This window comes from Podarcis melisellensis (assembly GCF_964234715.1).
Source record: "Podarcis melisellensis genome assembly, chromosome: 6".
NCBI classification, from domain to species: Eukaryota; Metazoa; Chordata; class Lepidosauria; order Squamata; family Lacertidae; genus Podarcis; species Podarcis melisellensis.
In genome coordinates, this window is record NC_138538.1 from 24860782 (window position 1) to 24882539 (window position 21758).

Sequence of the window (21758 nt, forward strand, 5' to 3'; positions counted from 1 at the left end):
ATCAGATAGTTTTCACTAGCTCATATAGCAACAGGAACTTTTCCTGAAAACGCGTCAGTTCTACAAATTGCAAGCTGGGAACTTAAAACTTATTGCACTCGTTCTAATCAGATATTACCTCTATTCAGGATGGAAGCAAGGAAAATTTGCACGCAAGGAAAGGGATTAAGAAGCATAAGGAGATGAGATGACCCAACTTCTCCTCACAGATCATCTTTCAATCTTATACTGTAGTGACATCAGAAGCAGAATAAGGAATGGTGTGGTTTTTTGGTCTGGAAATAACAGGAAGTATCTTCGACACTCAATGGAGGTCTAAGTGGCCCTGCCTCTATCCAACTTCCTGGTGAAAGGCACCTCTTCAACTTCCTCCTCTGCAGTCTGGAGAACAAAAGAGGACTTCCTGTGTCTATCTAATGATGGCACTCCTCACTGGTATGCAGTCAACACTTTTTTCTGCAGGTTCCCCCACCCACCACCCCATTTATCTTGTTATATGTTACTTAGATGGCTTCCAGGCTGCAAAGAGGTTTATACTTTTGCAAAATATATAACTGCCAACTGTCTGATTGGTGGTGGCAATCATGACACCACCAATCATGGAGAAAGGTTGTTTTCTGGTGCTCCAGAGAAGCGGACACGGAGCAATGGTTCCAAACTACAAGAAAGAAGATTCCACCTAAACATTAGGAAGAACTTCCTGACAGTAAGAGCTGTTCGACAGTGGAATTTGCTGCCAGGGAGTGTGGTGGAGTCTCCTTCTTTGGAGGTCTTTAAGCAGAGGCTTGACAACCATATGTCAGGAGTGCTCTGATGGTGTTTCCTGCTTGGCAGGGGTTGGACTCGATGGCCCTTGTGGTCTCTTCCAACTCTATGATTCTATGATTCTATGACTCTCACTCCAAAGCAAGATTTGCAAGACCACAGATCCAGCACGGCAGTTTTTCAACATCCACAGGATCAAAAAAAGTTAGTAATACAACCAGATTATTTCAGCAAGAGGCGGCCCCTCAAGTTATTTCTCATTCTGAAACAAAAAGGCAAGCAGCTTGCATCCAACCTTGCTTGCGAACGTAATGTACATCCTGCCCAATTAAACTCCTCTCTAAAAGAGCTTAAACTTTGGGGTGGGTGGGAAACTTTGGTGAACGTTAACACATCATGTTTATGGAAACAGGTTCGGCTTGTAAGCAAGTCATGGGAAAAAATGGGAAGGAGAAAAGAAGGGAAAGTCAATAAAGTATTAGAAACCTATTGCTTGACAGCAAAAAAAGGAAAATCACAGCAGTTAGGCACAATCACAGTTTCAAGGTTTTCATTGCAACCCATTAAGGTATTTCAAGGCTTTGCTTGTGGTCCCAAATCTGCCTACAATTTGCAGGCAGGTCTAGGATGACCAACAGCTTTCACAGTGGTCTAAAGGATCCTGAGCGCCACCTCCTCATTCTGAGGGTGTCGTTCCCCCCCCACCCTCCCCCTTCCTCCCCAAGGGGTTCAAGTGTTGCTATCCACATATTGCGAAATTCCCTACAATTTTGTTATGTCTTCTTTTGTATTGTTCGTTTCAAACTACCTAGTTTAAAAGGAGCAAAATTGCCCTGGGGGACAGGAGCGGTCATCACATTTAAGACTGTAGGATAAAAAAATATCCACAATGCAAGCTCTACTTAAGTGTTACAATGTATTGGTCATGCAAAAATCCCTACAGGATCCTGGCAGGCAGGCATTTCAACAGTTATAGTTGATGTGGGGTCAGGTTGCTAATCAACTAATTGTTGGATGGACAGCAGCACAGATTCAAATTGGCGGCAGGTTCTGCGTCTCGCGCTGAAAAGTTCGACAGCCGCGGCGAGTCAGTGATCGTCCACTTTAGTTCTTTTGGCTTTCAGGGAAAGGTGCTGCAAAGAAACGAAAGCATCGTTTTTGGTTTTCGTGAAACTCATAAATGCTCCAAGCGATATACTTTACTGTTCCAAACTACATCAGTCTCCATGTTAGCAACAAATTCCGTCCTGCATTAGGAACTCCACGCCAACTAAAATTTTGTTTTGCAATAGCTGAGAAAACACATCAAGCCCGCCAGCATTGCCAGCATAGGAATCAGTGCTATTCAAAAAGCCATAGACGACTTCGCTGCCAGGTGCTTACACAAAAACACCTCTGCTCACGTGCAACATTGCTGAGTTTTGTAATAACTTGTCTTAAGGAAAACATCTGCTATATTGTTATCTACCATAACAGTATTAATGCTGTCAGGGTAATGCCTTTATTTATTGCAAAGACAACAGGTTATCACACCAACAGCAACTCTAGCATTATAGAGGCACCCAACCAGTCTTTTCAAGAAGAGGGTTTCTGCCTTCCAGTGCATGCTTGTGGTGTGGGATCAAGCTATTTATGGGAGTTCTCTTATTCAAGGCATAGGCAAACTCAGCCCTCCAGATGTTTTGGGACTACAACTCCCATCATCCCTAGTTAACAGGACCAGTGGTCAGAGATGATGGGAACTGTAGTCCCAAAACATCTGGAGGGCCAAGTTTACCTATGCCTGTCTTATTCCTTCTCTTCTCTCTTTGTCTCCAGAAGCATACTATTACCCAACCTCCAGCATTTAGCACCAGCAGGTACGCCTTAGGGTTATTTTGCATTTTACATGGAGAAATTTGGCTTCTGCCATCTTATGGTTGCTCCAACACTACTCCATAAGGTATAAAATGCTGGATCACGCCTGTTACACAGATCTGAGTGCATTTACGCAGCATGGTAGCAATAACTGCCTTGAAATTCTGCCCAAATCACTTCTGGGGGGGGGGGGACCCTTATACTGCCAGGGTGGCGTAGGATACAACAATGTGGCACCAACAACACTGCTCCAGGTAACAGGTGACGACTATTTTAAAGTCACTTTGCGCATTCTTAGAAGTGGTAAAAAGTAGGTATGTGAGTTACTCACATTTCTACTTTTCGAGCTTCAAAATAGGAAGCTGCATCCCAATATGGTAGGAACTCAGGATACCTTAGGGAACACCTCCACGTAACAATTTCTACCTGAGCTCTTGTATCTGGAGATGCCACTCTCACAATTTAAAGACTTTGCATCAAATGGTTCACAGAGCCAGATATCCTTAGTTCCTGCATTGTAGAACAGCCTCCTAGTTTCTTCTGCTGACTGTGTTATGTCCAAAGATGGAAGCATTTTTAAAAGAAGAAGAAGTTTTCCTGCTGATACGACTATTATTTTCCAATCTGGACAAAAGCAGTCAAAAATAGATTGCCCCCATCTCCCAAAACCCTGGGTTGCATCCATCAAGTGATATCATCTATTCCAGCAACAAAATCATCAAGTTTGCTGATGACACTACGGTGGTGGGGCTCATTTCAGGAGGGGATGAGTCCGCCTATCGGGACGAGGTGGAGCGGCTCTGTGTTTGGTGTGGAGAGAACAATCTGGCTCTTAATACGGCTAAGACCAAGGAATTGGTGGTGGATTACAGGGAAAAAAAGGCGGACATTCAGCCCTTGTATATCAACGGGGAACGGGTGGAGAGGGTGGCGGAATTCAGGTTTTTGGGAGTGACTATCGATCAGGGCATGACTTGGAGCGCAAATACCACTGCTCTGGTGAAGAAGGCCCAGCAGAGAATTTATTTCCTCAGACTTTTAAAGAAGAACAATCTGAGTGAGAGACTGCTGGTGTCCTTCTACCGAGGCTCCATAGAGAGCATTCTCACATACTGTATTTGTGCTTGGTTCTCCAGTTGTACAGCTAGGGAGAGGAAGGTGCTCCAGAAGGTCATAACCACAGCCCAAAGGATTATTGGTCATCCTCTCCCATCTTTGGAAGAACTGTACAGTTCCCGTTGTCTTAGGAAAGCAAACAACATCCTGCAGGATTCATCTCACCCGGGATACAGTCTGTTTGCACTACTGCCTTCTGGCAGGAGATATAGAAACATCAAGTCAAGGACAAATAGACTGAAAAATAGTTTCTATCCAAGAGCTGTGGCCTTTTTGAATGCTGTAACTCGATAGTGTGACCTGGGAGTTTGATGGGTGTGGGTGTGGGTGTGGCTGGAATGTGGTTTGTTTGGTTGTTGTTGTTGTTTTGCTTTTGTTGTTTTTAAGGGATGGCATCCAATTTCGTTGCACTTGTGTAATGACAATAAAGAATCTATCTATCTATCTATCTATCTATTTAGAGTAGACACAGTGAAAACAACAGACTTAGGTTAACCATTTCCATTAACTTAAATGAATCTACTCCGTATATAACTAACATTGAACAAATACTCAATTTAACAAATTTCCTTATATTTGTGTAATTCTGACCAATCACACATAACTGATATTATTTTTAAATTGTGCCAGCCTTTTCACTGAGAAGTCTCTGCCAGAATTTCTAGTCATACAAGGAGGTACAACATGCCTATGGAGTCATATAATATGAAGCTATGATAATTATGAGCAATTACTATAGCAATTGCCAGTTACTTTTGATTAAGTAATGGAATAATGATTTGCATAACTGCTGTGTAGTTAAAGGAACCACTTTATATGTGACACAGGGAGGCACAATATTGGAATATTTTAGTGCTATCAACTCAATTACAGATACCGGATTCCTCGAAGATTTAATATAATTGTGGTGTTGGCTCATTTCCTTCTCAAACCATACCTGAAACACTTTTGCTAAGTGGCCAAAACCACTTCCAGAACTTTTTAATGTTCTGCAGCACAATCAATTTGAATGCATTACAGGATACAAAGCAGACAATATCAATAATTTCAGGATGGGTTCACACACTGCCCAAGCATACAGGTTTTGTGTACCGGGATGCATATGGTTACTGTAGTGCCGTATAACATTGAAAATGCAAGGAGCAGATATTCGTGTGAAACTGATTTTTCTAGATCCATTATCACTTAGCTTTCAGACCACTGTTCTCAACAGAAACTGCTCTGGTGGATTATTTGTACCGAGAACTCAAGTGAGGGAGCACAATCCTTTTCATACGGCTAGACCTCTCAAAGCCTTTGATACAATTGATCATCAAACTCTTCCAGACCAGTTGGAGGCACTGTGTTGCGATAGCTGTGGTGTACAAACTGGTCGGAGCTTTGGGCAACAGATACACTAAAACTTGGACTACTTATCCCATGAGGCACTGCTAGAAGAAATATTGTGATTTTAAGTTAATTTATCTGCATAATATTGTGATATAGAGTAATCTTTATCTGGAACAGAGTTTCATTAATTATTGGTAACTTTCAAACAATTAAATAAATACAAGCAAAAGCTGGGGTGGTAGGGAGAGGGGATATACTTTATGCAAACCCATTTTGCAAGCACAGGTAAAAGCATAGAATAACAAGAGCTGCCAATACGGCAATGGTACCGTTTGGAGGCTATGCCGAGTCCGTACCGTTCCTTGCTGGTAAAAGTGAGGGGCCAGTTCCAATAGCCAAGCAGATTCAATTGCTGTCACGTCTCGCATGTAATACTTTGAGGTCTGCATGACTTCATTGTAGACAACCCTAAAAATACAGCAAGAAAAGGCACATCCACTAAGAGAACATTTGGATACATTCCCACTTAATATTGCATTGGAAAGGTTTCAAGATCTAGACACCTAGCCTTAATTCAAAAGTTTCACTGAGAGCAGACCTGACTTAGCCAGGTCCATTAATTTCAATGGGTTTACTATGTATAAAATATGAATACCACCATCTTTATGCATGTTCCCACCTGAATTCCCTATATAAAAGATCCCTCTCTATGTTGCCTACCTTCTTCTTATGACTTGATGTGGATTGGGTTACTAGCGAGCCTGGAATGTCATTCCCAATGGTTGGAAAACCATCTAATGCAAGTGTACGTTTTTATACCACAATCAAAACACAAAGGCAGCACTACCGGTTATTGCTCATTGCATCATCCTTCAAAATTGGAGGATATGCACAAGATATGCTGAATTTCACATGCATGCCTTTGTAAAGGCATTACAAACCTCCCCACTGTCATGGAAGCAAATGTTTACACCTTCTCAGATCACAAGCTTCTTGATCCTGCTGTTTGGGAGGGGGAAACCAGCTACTTGGCTTCCCAGTCATGCAACAACGTCTACAACTTGTTGCTGGTAGTGCTCCATCTACCTTTATCGCTTTTTCTCGATGTTAGTGCGGAATGAAGAGTACAGCATGTATTCTGAAGCCACAATCTACCAGATGGGCTGTGTTCTGTGAAAGAAGCAACTCTCAACGATGTAGAGTGTTAAGCTCAACCAGCACGCTAATGAAAACCTTTTCAACATACCAACGAGGAGGCTTCTCTGCATACAGCACTGAGGTGGGGTGTATATAAAGTTCATGGTCATCGCGAATAGTCCTTGAAAGAACAACAATTATTTTAGACTTATAATATTTATTCATTACACAGCAATGGGACTGTGCCTAAAAATACACCTTTCCCCCCTCAGTTATAAGCCTGATCTTAGATAAGCAAAACTATCAAAGGATGCTGAAAACTGACCTGGAAGCTTGTTTATTTATTGGTGCCTTTGAAATACCTTTCTTTACCTCTTATTCGCCTGAAATATTGCTCAGTCCACTTAGTGGACTGCTTCAAGTTTTTTCCAGTCTCTTCTAAGCTGTTGAAGCTCAACTAAGCCAGGAGACAGAATGCCAATTTGTTTCAACCTGACGTATTACTAGCTGATGGTACTGACAAGGAAGCATCATTATTTTTTTATGGCTACTGGCTTTCCAATGAACCCTTTGAAAGGATTTAAAGACAATTCTGATCTATATGGCCCCACTATGTTCCCTTTTATCTTCCCCTTACTCTCAGAGGCCTGAACTACAGTAATTATCACTAGTAAAGCCAGGGCAGTGTTGTTGTTTTTTTCATTTTGGGATGCTTATCACAACAAACCTCACATTTACCTGTATGCTCCGGTAGAGTGAAATCTGGCTGCATTAGCAAAGAATCCAGAAACTATACACCTTAGAACAGGGTCTGGATCTCCTAAAAGGAGGAAATGGACCAGTCATTCCACAAAGCTCATCAGATAACACCAGCTTTCTCCAACATTGTGTGCTTCAAATGTTTCGGACTACAACTCACATCAACTTCAGCCAGTGTGGCCAATGGTCAAGGGCAAATTAAGTGCCTAGTCAAATGATCGCAAACGAGCAGGAGGGGGGAGTGGAACTCTGAAGGAATTTTTAAAATTTCACTTAGTTTAGTGCTCATTATTTGGGATATCAAGCATCACATAGCTGTTTTATCTCTTTTGAAGCTCAATAGATGATTGAATTGTTATCACAACCAGATAAAATAGGTGGAGCTGATCATTTATCTGTGGAAATCACTTTCTGAGATGTGACAGATCTCGGACATCTTTTGGAAGGACCAAACTAAATTTTGCATGGCAAACACATGTAACACATTGTCTGGGGTTTTTTTTTTTAAAAAGGTTGAACAAAAACCAGCTGTAGGAGGCTGACATTTTGAGAATAGAATGGTAGGGGATGCTTAACCTTTCTCTACTGCCGGTTTTCTGTTCAACACCACTCCCTCCCCCCAGCTGCTCTTCCACTTGCAAAGGGAAATAATACAGGCACATATCCTTTCTACCTAGGTGAAAAAGGAGCTGAGGGAGTGAAGGGGCGGGGGGGGGGGGAGCCAGATGAAAAGTCGCTAAGCTCCTATCCCTTCGTGTGTGTGTGTGTGCACAATTCATCTGCTGAAATCGACATCTGCTTTTCATTAAAACAACAAAAATCACTACATGCATCTGCCCTAAGCTTTTCCTTACTGTGGCAACTGTTTAACAAAAAGAGGAGGAGGGAAGCATTCTTCCAGACCTGTTTGGGGGTTTTTTGTTTTTTGTTTTTACATACATAGGGCGGTATGCAAGTTTTACTCAGAGCACACTAAGTCATGTTAATTAATTTCAATGAGCTTCCTCTGAGTAAAACGTAGTTGAATATCACCTACAATTTCAGTAGTTTTAACATACACTGAACTTCAAGTACTATGGCGGGTTATATTTTATTGTATTGTACTACAGAACTGGGTTTTTGTTAGCTATCCTGATAACTTAATTGAAGGGTGAAGAATAAATCTTAATAACAATTTCCCTGTGATTACATTTATCATGTATGCCCTTTATGTTTACAATCACACACACCTGGCTCCAAGGTATGTACGCGTTTAACTTATGCCGAGCATGCTTCTGATTATTGTGTTCTCTTTAATAAGCACCTTCCTGCTTAAGCAATTTTTCTGGTTAGGTGTGTTCACTTCTGTTTCCACAATACACTATACTGTTGCCTGGCTCCCCCCGCCCCCAATGCAACATATAATCTAGTCAAACATAAATAGACTTTGCGAGGAAGAGGGAAGTCTCAGATGCCAAAAGGGCTGTCTGCAAAGCTAATAAAGTCTATCCCAGTTTCCAGAACTCATGGGTTTAAATAAATATTCAAGCTTGTTATACAAAGACTGAAATGAATGCAAAAGTGAGGAATAGGTGCTCTACACTTAGTACATTAGAAAGCTTTTACAGTAGTAAAAACACAATATACATCACTGAAGCAGTGTAAAGCAAATGGATAAAAAAGATCATGCTAAAAAAATCCAACGGTGGAATCCAACGGTGACTGTCCACTGACGGAAGGCCTTCATTCAGAAAAACAGGAGGCGGTAATTTTGTCCCCTATGCCACACTAAATCTGCTCTGGAAGGTCCCTCAACTATCTGGAGCAGATTTAGAGTGGGAATGGGCTAAAGGAAGATTGGGAGACCACCACAAATTGCCACATTCTGTTAATGCATTCTCTTCCATCAGCAGACAGCCACCACTGGATTAACGCACAATGGAAAGAAACCAATGCTACAAATGTTGTGAAGCTCCCATGCAGCTCACAGTTGGCAATTCTGGGGCAATAACAGAGTATAGGCAATAAATAAGAAATTGCCAAGATCTCTTCTCTCTTGCTCATACCTTCACTGGACTTTTTTGGTACTTTGAACTTGACAAGAAGTTTTTTCAGCTGCTCTCTCACAGTTGTGGCTCGGACAAGACCTTTATAATTCAGAAAGTGATCTTGACACCACTGGGAACTCTTGTTGTGCTGCAAAGAAAAACGAACAGCTGAACGACCTTAAAAAGCTTGTTTTTATAAAGGTGTTAGCTCTGACTTTATCTCCAGGTTTCTTTTCCTAATATTATGTGAGTGGGGATGCATGCACCAGCCAAAAATCAGTTTGCAACAGATCAGTCTAAAATCCTACAACTCTCCTGGCAAGAACAGGTCATGCTGAAGGCCGGAATCTGGAAAGGAGACTCTGGTACTTAGCTACTCCTCCATTTCAAACATATCAGTTGATCCTGGGGAAATCTCATGTTAGGAATGTTAAGAAGAGCCTGGCTGAATCAGATAAAAGACACATCTAGGCCAGTAGGTTATTCTCACTGTGACCAACAAGATGCCTATGGGAAGGCCAGAAATAGGAGCTGAAAAGAACTTTTCCCACTTATGATCTGCAACAACTGGTGTTCAGGAGCAAACTGCCTCCAATATCAGAGGCAGCACCATCATAATGGCTAGTAGCCATTAAGAGCCTTGTCCTCTGTGAATTTGTCTTAACCACATTCAAAGTCATTCAATTTAGTGGCCATTACCATATCTGGTGGTAGCAAATTCCGGAGTTTAAATATGTTCTGTGTAGACATAGAAGATTCAGGACAGACAAAAGTTAACTAATATTCAGTTTCACTGGATGACCCCAGGTTCTAATGTTGTGAGGAATTATGTGTGCCACTATCAAAATTCTTTTCATTCTGAATCTAAATTTTAGTTGACAAAGCCATTATAGATGAGGGAATTCTGCAGTCAAAGCATTATTATTATTATTTTACACTTCAAGTGTAAGCAAACATGATGGTAAACAAATATTTTACAAGGTCATGGATTAGCAGAGGACCTGGTGTGTGTGTGTGAAACTTGAGAGCCTCATCATTTGTTTTAAATATCACAACATACACACAAGTTCCTAGTCTTCACTGCCAAATAAACTTCAGAATGTATTGTCATAATATCCATTCTCTGAATTCCAAGAATGGCTGAATGGGGCTTTTGGTAACGTACTCTAATGCTTTAAATACATCTAACAATAAACACACCAGTAGGGCTGTGATTTTACACCCCAGGACAAACCTAGCTTGATTTAGATTAATATATTCTCCGATCAAACTAAGTAGAGCTTTAGGGCTCTGCACAACTCCCTGCCTACATCAAAACCAGAACTGACTTTGCTTCGCTCACAACGCACATCTGATCCTATTAATTGCTATGTTGGATGTCCCCAAACTTCTAACATCCACAACAACTGGATTCAAGGCCGGCAAAAATCTCGTACCTTCTTTTGAGCTGACTTACTTTTATAAAGGCTTCATATGCATTAAGCATAGTGAGATGGTCACCTTCCTCCACAGCAAATTTTCTGTGTTCTCTGATCTGAAAAGGAGGAACATTTTGGTAAAGCAGCAACAACAAAACCCCACAGACACCCTTTAGACAGGAACCATATTCAGCAATATCAGTAGGACTCCATTTGTGAACCAATTTGAGAACAGAATCCTCAACCTTTACAATTTTCAGTGCATCTAGCGTCACTGCTTATTCCTTTCCGCATTTAGTACTTACAATTTCTTCTATGAATAACATTATTTTGTTAAAAGCATTTTTAAGGGAAATAGTACACATACCCAGTATTTAAAACTACTATGTATTTCTAATAAATCTTTGGGGGAAAGTTAAACATGCTCACCACTTGCCACTAGAAGGTATGCACAAATAAATGTAGTACAATGTTTTCAACTTAGACGTAATTTGTATGTCTGTCCAACATTTTTTTAGTGGAATAATCTCTTTAGCTACAGAATCATTCATTTTCCAACCTCTCAGAAAAAGTTTAAATGAGTATTTCATTCCTTTCCCCACATCCTGAAAGCAAGTAGCTCACTCAAAAAATATTATATTGCACCTTTCCACTTCTTGCAAAATATGCCCAAGGTGGTTAACAGCAGCAAAGATTAAATAGCAATCACAATTAAAATGCAAAGCAAGAAGCATCATATGAAAACAACAGAACTGAAAGAGCCAGAAATAATGAGACCAAGGCAACAGAACTGCTGGAACAACATTTTTTCGGTTTGTATTGCAACACCAGTTAAGCAGTGGCGGCAAACAGATTTCCTGGGCAGTGAGTTCCAGTGGCTCTTTCCAGTGTAACAGAGCTGAGTTCAGAAATGGCACTTACAGCTTGTGTCTTTTGGTTTGGAGGAATCATAAAGATATTCTGGATCTGCATCATGGCTGCAATGCTCAGGATCTCCTGTGAGCAGCCAAAATTCCCTGCAAAATGAATTTAGGGAGAAGGAACTTTACTTTTACACTGACAACACAAAGCACATTGAGAAAATTTTATATTCCTCACACGTGCTATATTAAAAATAGCTATAGCAGCTCTCAAAGAACTATATGACAGGAAACACTATGGGTTATATAAAGTGGTGGCTCCATCTAAGAGAAGTGCTTCTGCAGGGCAGGGCACCCAGTTTTCACCAATCCCTCTAACTTAATACAGTCCCTCTTCCCACCAAAAAAAAGCCTCTCTAAAGGCTAGGTGACCCCCTGGAACTGTATGGGATATAGCATAGAGGGCTGCAATGGGTTCGAGGGACTGGCGGAAATGGGGTGCCTCACTTTGTGCAAGCGGAAAAACTTTTGCTAGCCAGATGCTATTCCTGGATACAATCCTAATATTTTGCTTCTGCTATGTAGTGGAGAACAGAAACTCTAAATGTCATTTCAAAATGCTTGTTGAAGCAGCTATTTTCTAGGATAGAACATCCTGTAAACAGCCCTGTGATCTTCGGATAAAAGGCAGTATATAAATTTAATTAAATAATAATAACAATAACATAGTGATAGCAGGCCAAATACCAGAACAGCAGCTGTTGATGGACTACATTTATTTAACACACATGTTCAGTTCTCAAGCAAGTTGAGGCAGGGAGTGCAGGATGTCTGCTCATCACTAGCAACCACACAGAAGATAATCCAACTAAAATCCCATATTGCTTGAGATTCTGGCAGCAATCTAATACCATCTACTGTGGCGTTGCCTGTTGCATCTCCAGAGCCATGCAGTGGATTAAAGGCTTCCAGCTCAATGTAAAACCTAGGTATGCAAACTACTTTCTTCACTATTCTCTGTTGCATCCGGCATTCAAAGACTCATTTGTTCACATTATGGTATCCAGCTCAAACAACAAATAATCAGTTTACAGCAACAAAAACAAATACAATAGAGGTGGATTTATTTATGGCACTTGTATGCCACGTACCACAACATAGAAGTCACTGGGAGACCTACAGCATATTAAGCTGGACTAACGATACACAAGCTGATTTACAGTTGCATGACACTGGCATTACCTGATTCTAGGAGCATCTTTGCAAACATGGGGTTCAAAGGAAACTCAGCTATCCTGATTCCAAGAGGTTCCGTGAGGCGGCAATATTTATCAAGCCCTGCAGGAAAAACAGCAGCAATATAAAATGCAAATACATACTGATGACTCAACACAGGGTTATAAAGTATTTCAAAACAAATTAATTATAGGCATGACTCTCTCCAGAGAGGTATTGCAATACTGCATGTACTATTCTGCGGAACTAAAATTCTAGCTAAAATTTATTCCTGCGCCTAAAAAGCAGAAACTGTGAGCTGCTGGGAGAATCAGAAACGAGACATTCTGCAGCATGCAAGATGGGTTTCTTGGGCACTCCATTGGATTATAAACAAGCTGCTGTTTATTAACTCTACCAGTAAGCCAAAAGAAGCAGCCTGAATACCACTACAGTGGTACCTGTAGTACCCTTCAGGTTACAAACTCCGCTAACCCAGAAATAGTACCTCGGGTTAAGAACTTTGCTTCAGGATGAGAACAGAAATTGTGCAGCATCCACGCAGCGGCAGCAGGAGGCCCCATTAGCTAAAGTGGTGCTTCAGGTTGAGAACAGTTTCAGGTTCAGAATGAATTAAGTACTTAATTCAGTTTCAGGTTCGGAATGAATTAAGTACTTAACCCAAGGTACCACTGTACTGACTTCATCCATGAGGCAAATCAGATGCATTTTTATTTTACTACATTTAAGCCCACCCTTCTTCTACCACGGAGTTAAGGTGGTAAACACGGTACTCCCATGCTGTCTCCCATTCAGCTACTGACCAGACCGTATCTTCCCAGCTGCCGCAAGGTAGCTGCCTCACATGGTCTCTGATCTTGTAGCGGCACATATATAACACACCCTTACTTCTTTTACTGAAGGATTTAATTATGCGTGCTTTGCAAATAGATCTGATAGCAACCTCAGATTATAAGTATTATCACAGAGGACAAAGAGGGCTCCTGGAGCATCTAGCTAAAGCTACTAACAGCCAAAGCTACTAACAGCCAAGGCTAACAGGGGCCTAGCTATCACTCCCAAATTTGGCTATATGAATGCCAGTTAGTGCCTTCTTTTATATAAAAACTATATAGTCAATATCCATATAGGCTAAGAATAGGAAAGAGAGAGTGTTCTAATGAAAACCCCACACCTTGAATGACTGCTTTACTTATTATAATTCTCAATCACTCCAACGGACTATATAATGAGAAAGGCTTGTTCACATGTCTGTACTTGTAAACCACCCATGAAAATCCATCAGCGGCTTGCCTTGCACATGTGTCTCCATATGAACCAAACAGAATTATTATTATGGGAACACAATGTGAAAGCAACTGCAGAAAATCTGAGCATGGAAACTGGACTCAGACAGTGATTGAGGAGATAAATGACTATCTTGAAACCACAATACCTTGTTTAAAGAAAACGCATTATCTCCCAGCATCTCAAAAGCCTGACGTGCTCTTCATGAGATGCTAACAATAAAAGTCCACTATTACATTTCAGTTTTCCTTTTAACATTTTGGAGTTAAGTCTAAAGTGCAGGGCCTTAATGAACTTAACAGCATTGCTGGCAATGGTGCACAATTCAGCTGGAAAATGACGGAAATCAGCAGAGGAACCTTACCTCCTAATGCATAGAGCAGCTCCAAAGCTTGCACCATTGACTGAGCAGGTGGAGGCTGGGGGGAAAACACATACATACCATTTGTTCTGCCTACTGTAAGGACATTTATTACATTACAATCAACTCAAGGGACACAGATAAGGGCTCCCATGTGCTCCCAAGGGCTCACTCAGGTCCCGCTTATGCCTGCAGGTATTTCACGGTCGAAAACTTTTTTAGATATTTCCTGAAAAGAGTTGTGAGCCATGCAGGTCAACACTGCTTCATAGCCTTGTACAGGCTGTGAACATCAAGACTTCAAAATCCTCTGGTTTTGCTAGCTACTCGAGACAAATTTCTCTAGCAGTCATGCTGGATAACATCTCAGCACACTAGAGCCTTGCACTCAAATGGTTAGCTCAGGTGTCTTCAACTCGGTGCCTGCCAAGTGCCAGTACCTTTCATGGCACCCATAAACGTTCTCAGTAAAAATCCACAATAGACTGTTTGGCTTTCCTGCTTAGTTCTTGTCCACAGTGCCTCAGCCTCTTTTAATTAAACAAGCTCCCTTAAACATGTCTACATTTTATTCAATGCAAGATACAAACAGCTTCTCTCTGATGTGGGTTCATTTCCCCACTATTGATGGGGCAGCTGATAGGAGGAAGAATGGCTGCACCATTTTGTGGTCCCCTTTCTTTCTTTTTTTGCTCTTTTAGTTGTGGCAGCCATTTTGTGTTATGCCATGCCCACATTTTGTGACGGCTGCACACTACATTAAAAAAAAGCTGGTGACCCCTGATTAACATGAACAGAGTTTCAGAACTGCCTTGTGGAGGCACATAAAGCACTGAAGTCCAAATATTAAGTACAAAACCAGAAACTTTAAATATTCCAGAACTGCAAGGATAAGGTGGCACTGGAAAATGGAAGTTATATATAGGATCTAACAAATCCAAAGATTTAGAAAGCTACATCAAAATCCTGCTAGTGGGGAAAATTATTTGAACAGTACAAATATGCTTACATTTAATATATATGTTTTATTAAATTGCTCGTGACAGCTGGAGTGTGTTGAAGGGATGACAGGGGGAACACTGCAAAACCTAGAACCATGTGCTCCAAAACTTTGGCCAGAGACTGGTATTGAAGGCTGGGATGAAAAGAATCAGGAAGCAAAGAGACACTGGACTTGTATGAGACGGAATCAGAGCAAAATAAAATTTTAGTGAATCATCTGCCAAAGCTGCCCGCAAGGGCACAATGCACAACTCATCTGTGCTAGACTAATGCAACATCTTTCCATGCGACATCACCACAAACTCTCTCTGTTGGAACTGACTATATTTGTTCAGTGCAATTTCAATGGCTCCTGGTCAGAACAAGTCCAGGGTGCTGTGCTGCTCCAAGACAGAGTGCTCTGGGCATGTGGAACCTGAACAGCGCTGCTGTGACCAAAGGCTATTCAGTCCCGGGTTACTCTATATTCTGCATGCTGCAGCATGTTGGTAGCCATGAAGACCCCTAGATGTCCCCATTCAGCAAATAACGTTTAATCACAAACTAAACATGGGAAGCGATTGCAAAATCTAGTTAACAGATCTATATATTTATCATTATATACCACTTTCTTGGCTATTCAGCATCTCAAAGTAGTTTACAATTAAAACCACAACCACCAAGCAGCCTATTGCCAATAACACCAACATTGTCTGCACCAGAGAGGCTGCAGGGCAGAGCAAAGGTAGGGTAAGTTCCACTGCGTGAATTAACAAAACAGCAGCACTGGATTGGAAAGCCATCTGAAAATGGATGCTTTATTTTTATTTTTTCTGTGGAGGTTCCCGAGGTTCTTGCTTTCTTTACTAAAAACACAGGGCTCTTCAGAAGGAGTTGGGCAAACACTCGACCTTGGTGTTAGGTCCACCCTATCCTACTTCCTGGGTGTCAGAGCAATAGTTACTAGGCTATGAACCATTGGCCTCTGATGGTCTGCTACCTACTAGTAATATTCAGATAACATTCACGACTTACAAGCTCTTTTTAACCTTTCTCCTTATAGCCTGCAGGCATTTAGAACCTTTATTCTGAAAGAGCCATGAGACATGCAGAAACAAAAGGGAACATAAAGGAACACTTCTTAATCTGGCATTTAACAGGAAGATATGCATGTGGTCCCCGTGAACACAACAGGACAGCAGACCTTGGAGTCCTTGTAAAATGGCTTATACCGTGTAGACAAAGTTGACAAACCACAGAACACAGAAAAATTACACAAGAATCCCATACTTACTGAGAGGAAAGGAAATCTAAGCACATTGTCAATTCCTAAAGCCTTGAGCTGCAAGATGACTGGTGCCAGGTTACTGCGCTGCATCTCGGGAATGGTGGACTGTGGCAACTTCTCAAAGTCTTCCTCTGTGAAGAGGGCACATGTTTTAAAATGCAAATTTTTTAAGTCAAAAACCTCGACAACATTCCAGAAGTTAAGAAAGAACAAAAACACACAAGTCATTCCTAATGTTAACAATTATGCTTAGTAAGGAATTGAGATAAACACGACAACTTAACTAAACAAGACGATGTTGGCAAAAGGTGTTTGAAGAAGGTAATTTTGCAGTATCTGGTGCCTGAGAATTTTTATCTAAATGCAAAAGCGAGTATTGAACATGTCAAGCATGTAGAATCAGAGGTGGAAGGGTTTGAATCAGGTGAAAAAGGCCTGCAAAGTGAATGTTTCTGAGAAATGTAAACAGAGGGAAACTGATGGAAAGGGATTTTCCCATCCCTTCTCACCTGGGCAATCCCTGGTGCCCACACCCAGCCCCAAATACAGCAAGCTGGTGGGTCAGGGGACCCCACTGAAGAGGAAAGGAAATATTTTTAAGTACAGTGCCACCCAAGCCACAAACAAAAGAGCAAAGCTTTAAGTGTTACACACACTTCACCTGTGTAAAGTCTGTAGCATTTTCCTGAGCGGTTCCGGCCTGCACGACCTGCTCTCTGATTGGCAGAGGCCTTTGATACTGGGACAACCACAAGGCATTCAATAGCTGTTTTTGGATTATACGCACGGAGTTTCACAAAGCCACAGTCAATCACAAATGAAATTCCATTGATTGTGATGGACGTTTCTGCAATATTAGTGGCCACTATCACCTGAAAGAATAAAGAAAGCCAGTTTGTTTGGGATTTATTATGCTTGCTGATTCCTGACTAGCTAAGTTTAAGAAAATAAAAGCAGAAAAAGTTTGATATAAAGGGGGAATCACAATAATGGGACTCTAATTCAAAAAGTTTTCTAGGAGTGGTTAGGCTAGCAGCAATAATGCTTGCCTGAAAAGCTGCATTAAAGAAAAGAACTAAGCACACACACACAAAAAAACCCCTGAAGGTGCTGCAAAATAGAGAGCCGTTAATTTGTGTAAGGGCAGATATGTACTCTGGAGCTGAGAAGAAAAGCACAAAGTCTTCAAAGAATTAAATAAGATAAAATAAAGCAACATTCACTACAAACAACTTGGGTGGGCATCGTCGCAGGGCAGGGGTTGTAGTCTTGCATTCAGCATTTTGAGGGAAATAAATGAGCTACCATGAACTGCAGAGGCAAAGCATAGAGATGATTAACCTCTAAGCCAGCCCTTCTCAACCTTGGATCACCGTATGCTATTGGACTACAACCCCCATCATCCATAACTAGCAGGGGCAGCAGTCAGAGATGATGAGAGTGGTAGTCCAACAACATCAGGGAGTCCAAGATTGAGAAAGGCTGCTCTAAGCAATATAAAAATGAGTAAAAATTCTTGTTTAACAAGAAGGGTACATGGCTTTGATCCCAAGAGGGAGACTTACAGAAAACCCTATAGCATCGGTTACCAAATGTAACGTGGGGAAATGCATTGTTATCATGTGGTTACCAAATGCAATGTTGCGAAACATTAATCGAGGGTGGGCAATGCCACCAATTCGCAAGCACAGTGCCCTATTCATTTATGACAACGGAAGCAACTTTACCTTTCTAACGTTGGGAGATACCCTCTCAAACACTTTCATCTGCTCAGTAGCAGGTAATCCTGCATACATTGGAAGAACTCGCAGGTGTCTTTTCATCCCTGTGCGAGCAAGGACCCGGGCCTGTTCTATCAGCATAGAAACAACTGTTTCCACTTCCTCCTAGAAAAGAATCAATATTATAAGTGACAGATCAAAATGCATTCAAGCTCCAATATCATATCATGGACACTGAAGCAGATTTAGAGAATTTAAAAAACAAAATACTTTAGTGTCTTGCTAGAATTTCTTCTCACGTGTTATTTAAAAGCTGCCAGATGACCGGCGATCTTTATCCAATATTCCATGGGTAGGCAAACTAAGGCCCAGGGGCTGGATCCAGCCCAATCACCTTCTAAATCCGGCCCGTGGACGGTCTGGGAATCAGTGTTTTTTTATATGAGTAGAATGTGTCCTTTTATTTGAAATGCATCTCTGGGTTATTTGTGGGGCCATCCTGGTGTTTTTACATGAGTAGAATGCGTGCTTTTATTTAAAATGCATCTCTGGGTTATTTGTGGGGCATAGGAAATCGTTCATTTTTATTTTCAAAATCTAGACCGGCCCCCCACAAGGTCAGAGGGACCGGCCCCCTGCTGGAAAAGTCTGCTGACCCCTGCAATTACTGTGTCTTATCGTTCCATTCCAGCAGACACACAAGAATGAGAATCCGACTTTGCAGTTCATGCTTAAAGGCTGCATAACATCCAACTGCCGAATCACAAGTTATCAAGAGGTCTGCTTTGTATACAACAAATAATGACAAGAAGATGCACAAGTTATTTCTGCTTTTTCTCTCTCTCTTGACTGAACTAAGATTTTCTTGTGATGAGAACTGCAAGCTTCAGCAGCTAGCTGGACCACACAGTGGGATAGTTCCAGGAAACCCCCCTTCCACATTACAAGCTGTAGCAGGGAAAGACAACTTTTAACTGCAAATACTTTCCTTTAAGTGCTGTAAGAAATCGTTCAGCCTTTCAATTGACCAAAATAACTATGCTTTCTCCATTTCTGGAACTCCAAAAAGGAGTTCCATAATCGCACATAATTATTTCATACAGGTAATACAATTGTTATGATTAATTTGGAGGTACTGTAATAAATTTTCTTTCTCCCTGGGTAGTAGAACAGTTCATACTAGCAGTACAAGTGACAGTCTTCAGAATCTACATGTTTTAATGGCATCTCCATTTGAGATTGCAGCTTCCAAACATCTGAAACACACAGGCCAAATTCCCTCTATATTGTCAAAATTATTTCAGGGAATTTTTAACACTTGTGATTTGCCAAGTCAAGTGCGCTCCACTGCATCTCCTGTCACTACAGCCTACATTGTATCTGTGCAACAAGGAAGGCATACTGTGTTAGAGACAGAAATATACATGGTGCTACAACCGTGGACACAGTTTGTAGAGGAGGAAGCATAATGCTGGTGTAGTTCTCTCCTGTACATCATCATTACTACTTTCACAAGTTGCTGCTATGATCAATTAAAACCAAAGACCACAGGCACCAGTTCAGACACATCCAGGGCTGGAAAAGCAAATGGAAAGGACCACATCTGAGGATCTTAACAGAAAGGAATGCTAAATTTGCATGGTATTGTTGTACAATAGGAGTAGCTTGCAGAGTAATAATAATTTATTATTTATACCCCCCTCCCCAATCTGGCTGAGTTTCCCCAGCCACTCTGGGCAGCTCCCAATCAAGTGTTAAAAACAATACAGCATTAAATAGTAAAAACTTCCCTAAACAGGGCTGCCTTAAGATGTATTTTAAAAACAGGATAGCTGCTTATTTCCTTGACATTTGATGGGAGGGCGTTCCACAGGGCGGGTGCCACTACCGAGAAGGCCCTCTGTCTGGTTCACTGTAACTTAACTTCTCGCAATGAGGGAATTGCCAGAAGGCCCTCGGAGCTGCGCCTCAGTGTCCGGGCTGAACGATGGGGGTGGAGACACTCCTTCAGGTATACTGGACCGAGGCCATTTAGGCTTTAAAGGTCAGCACCAACACTTTGAATTGTGCTCGGAAACGTACTGGGAGCCAATGCAGATCGCTCAGGACCGGTGTTATATGGTTCCGGCAGAGTAAGTGGGAAGCTCAAGCTGTACTGAAATACAACTGATTGAATGAACTGAAATATGGCTGCTGAAGCAAAACCATACTAAGCAGGTGGAAGCAGGCAACTTAGAAGCTTCCCAAATATCACAGTGGTATTTCACAGTTTAGTATAACCCCAAACAGGTGTATGCAGCAACCCTAAATTCTAGAATTATTGAAACTACCATTTTACATCCTTGCTCCCTCTCACACACATTCTGCATTAAAAAAATGTTTTCAGAATTATTGCACAGCACAAAGTGAACATGTCTTATACCAAAGTAACAATTTCAACAGGACAAACATTTCTTTTGTGTCTACCTGGCCAGTTAAAAATGCCAGTATATCCCCATCACCTTCTGTCTGATGAATTTTCATAACAGTTTCCACAGTTGATTTCACATAATCTGGAACAGGACTGTTGGAAAAAGCATAGACATGAGTTTCAAGTAAGGAAGGCAAAACTTGCTCTTATCACCAGGATAAAAAAAGGAATATATAGTTAGATTTTCGTAAGTAATACAGACAGCTCACATACTTGAAGTATGCTTGATACATGACCTAAAAATTAATCCTGGCGCTAGCTGGAACTTTCTGAGTTCTTCACAAGTCACTTGAAATAACTTCACTAGTTTCTTTGACATGATCACAAATCCCGAATGTCTAGAGAGTCCTCCATCTCTATATCACATACACGCACAAGAATTTATTTCACAATTGCAGAAAAACAGTTCAATCAATATGTTGCTTTGACATCTAAACAAGTTACTTTTTTAAACAGTTCAGTTGTACTTATATTTGCCTACAAAGCACTCAGCATTGTAAAACACACACAAAATTGCTTCTTACTACCTGAATAAATTCTATGCATCTATTATAAGGGCCTGCAATATCCAATTTAACACAACAAGCAAATTTTGTAAGAGCCTCTAACATGCAGAGAAGGTGTTCAATATGGCATTGCCCTATATGAAAATTGACATCTAACTATGGACTGGATCACACATGGAAGCTTAATACTCAATGCCTGCATCATGTGATCTTGCATATGCAAGAGGGTCATCACAGATACAACGCCATCCACAGAATTTCCATACCACATCATACAAAAGCTTTCCAGTGAAATCAGTGCACCCAGTCAGCTGGTAGGACCAAGCATATAGGAATCAAGTTATGTACATGCACATATGAGGCAGCCCTATATGCACTAGTAAGTAGCCAGGTGTTGTTGTTTTTTTAAATCAAATAGCTGTCCTAGTTTTCCTCAGAAAGGAATAGAAATTTGTATATTTAAAAATATTAAAATAAAAATTGGAGAGATTGGAAATTCAAGCTTCTAATATTTGCATAATACACAATCACCTCATACAGTGTTTAATGAATGAAAAACAAAGGACTAAATTACTACACCCATATATACGCACTGCTTCATGCATCTAATGATACAATAAGCCCTGAAGACTGTCTGCTG

At 41.0% G+C, this 21758-nt stretch overlaps 1 protein-coding gene across 4 annotated transcripts in view; it reads right to left on the reverse strand.

Moving 5' to 3' along the window:
• Positions 1-895: 895 nt before the first annotated feature.
• The window catches only part of DHX35 (DEAH-box helicase 35), a 42264-nt gene continuing 21401 nt past the window's right edge, over positions 896-21758 (reverse strand). For 2 of the 4 annotated variants that reach the window (XM_081916795.1, XM_081916797.1), the window contains exons 10-22: positions 20609-20705; positions 18149-18307; positions 17083-17293; positions 16428-16552; positions 14156-14210; positions 12511-12606; positions 11330-11424; positions 10447-10524; positions 9009-9138; positions 6943-7024; positions 6314-6385; positions 5424-5535; positions 896-1898 (exon numbers count right to left, since the gene is read on the reverse strand). In XM_081916795.1, the coding sequence (XP_081772921.1) occupies positions 1854-1898; positions 5424-5535; positions 6314-6385; positions 6943-7024; positions 9009-9138; positions 10447-10524; positions 11330-11424; positions 12511-12606; positions 14156-14210; positions 16428-16552; positions 17083-17293; positions 18149-18307; positions 20609-20705 (1357 nt within the window). In that variant the 3' untranslated portion in view covers positions 896-1853. Of the gene's footprint in view, positions 1899-5396; positions 5536-6313; positions 6386-6942; positions 7025-9008; positions 9139-10446; positions 10525-11329; positions 11425-12510; positions 12607-14155; positions 14211-16427; positions 16553-17082; positions 17294-18148; positions 18308-20608; positions 20706-21758 lie in introns of all 4 variants that reach the window. The other 2 variants (XM_081916794.1, XM_081916796.1) reach the window with 1 other exon arrangement.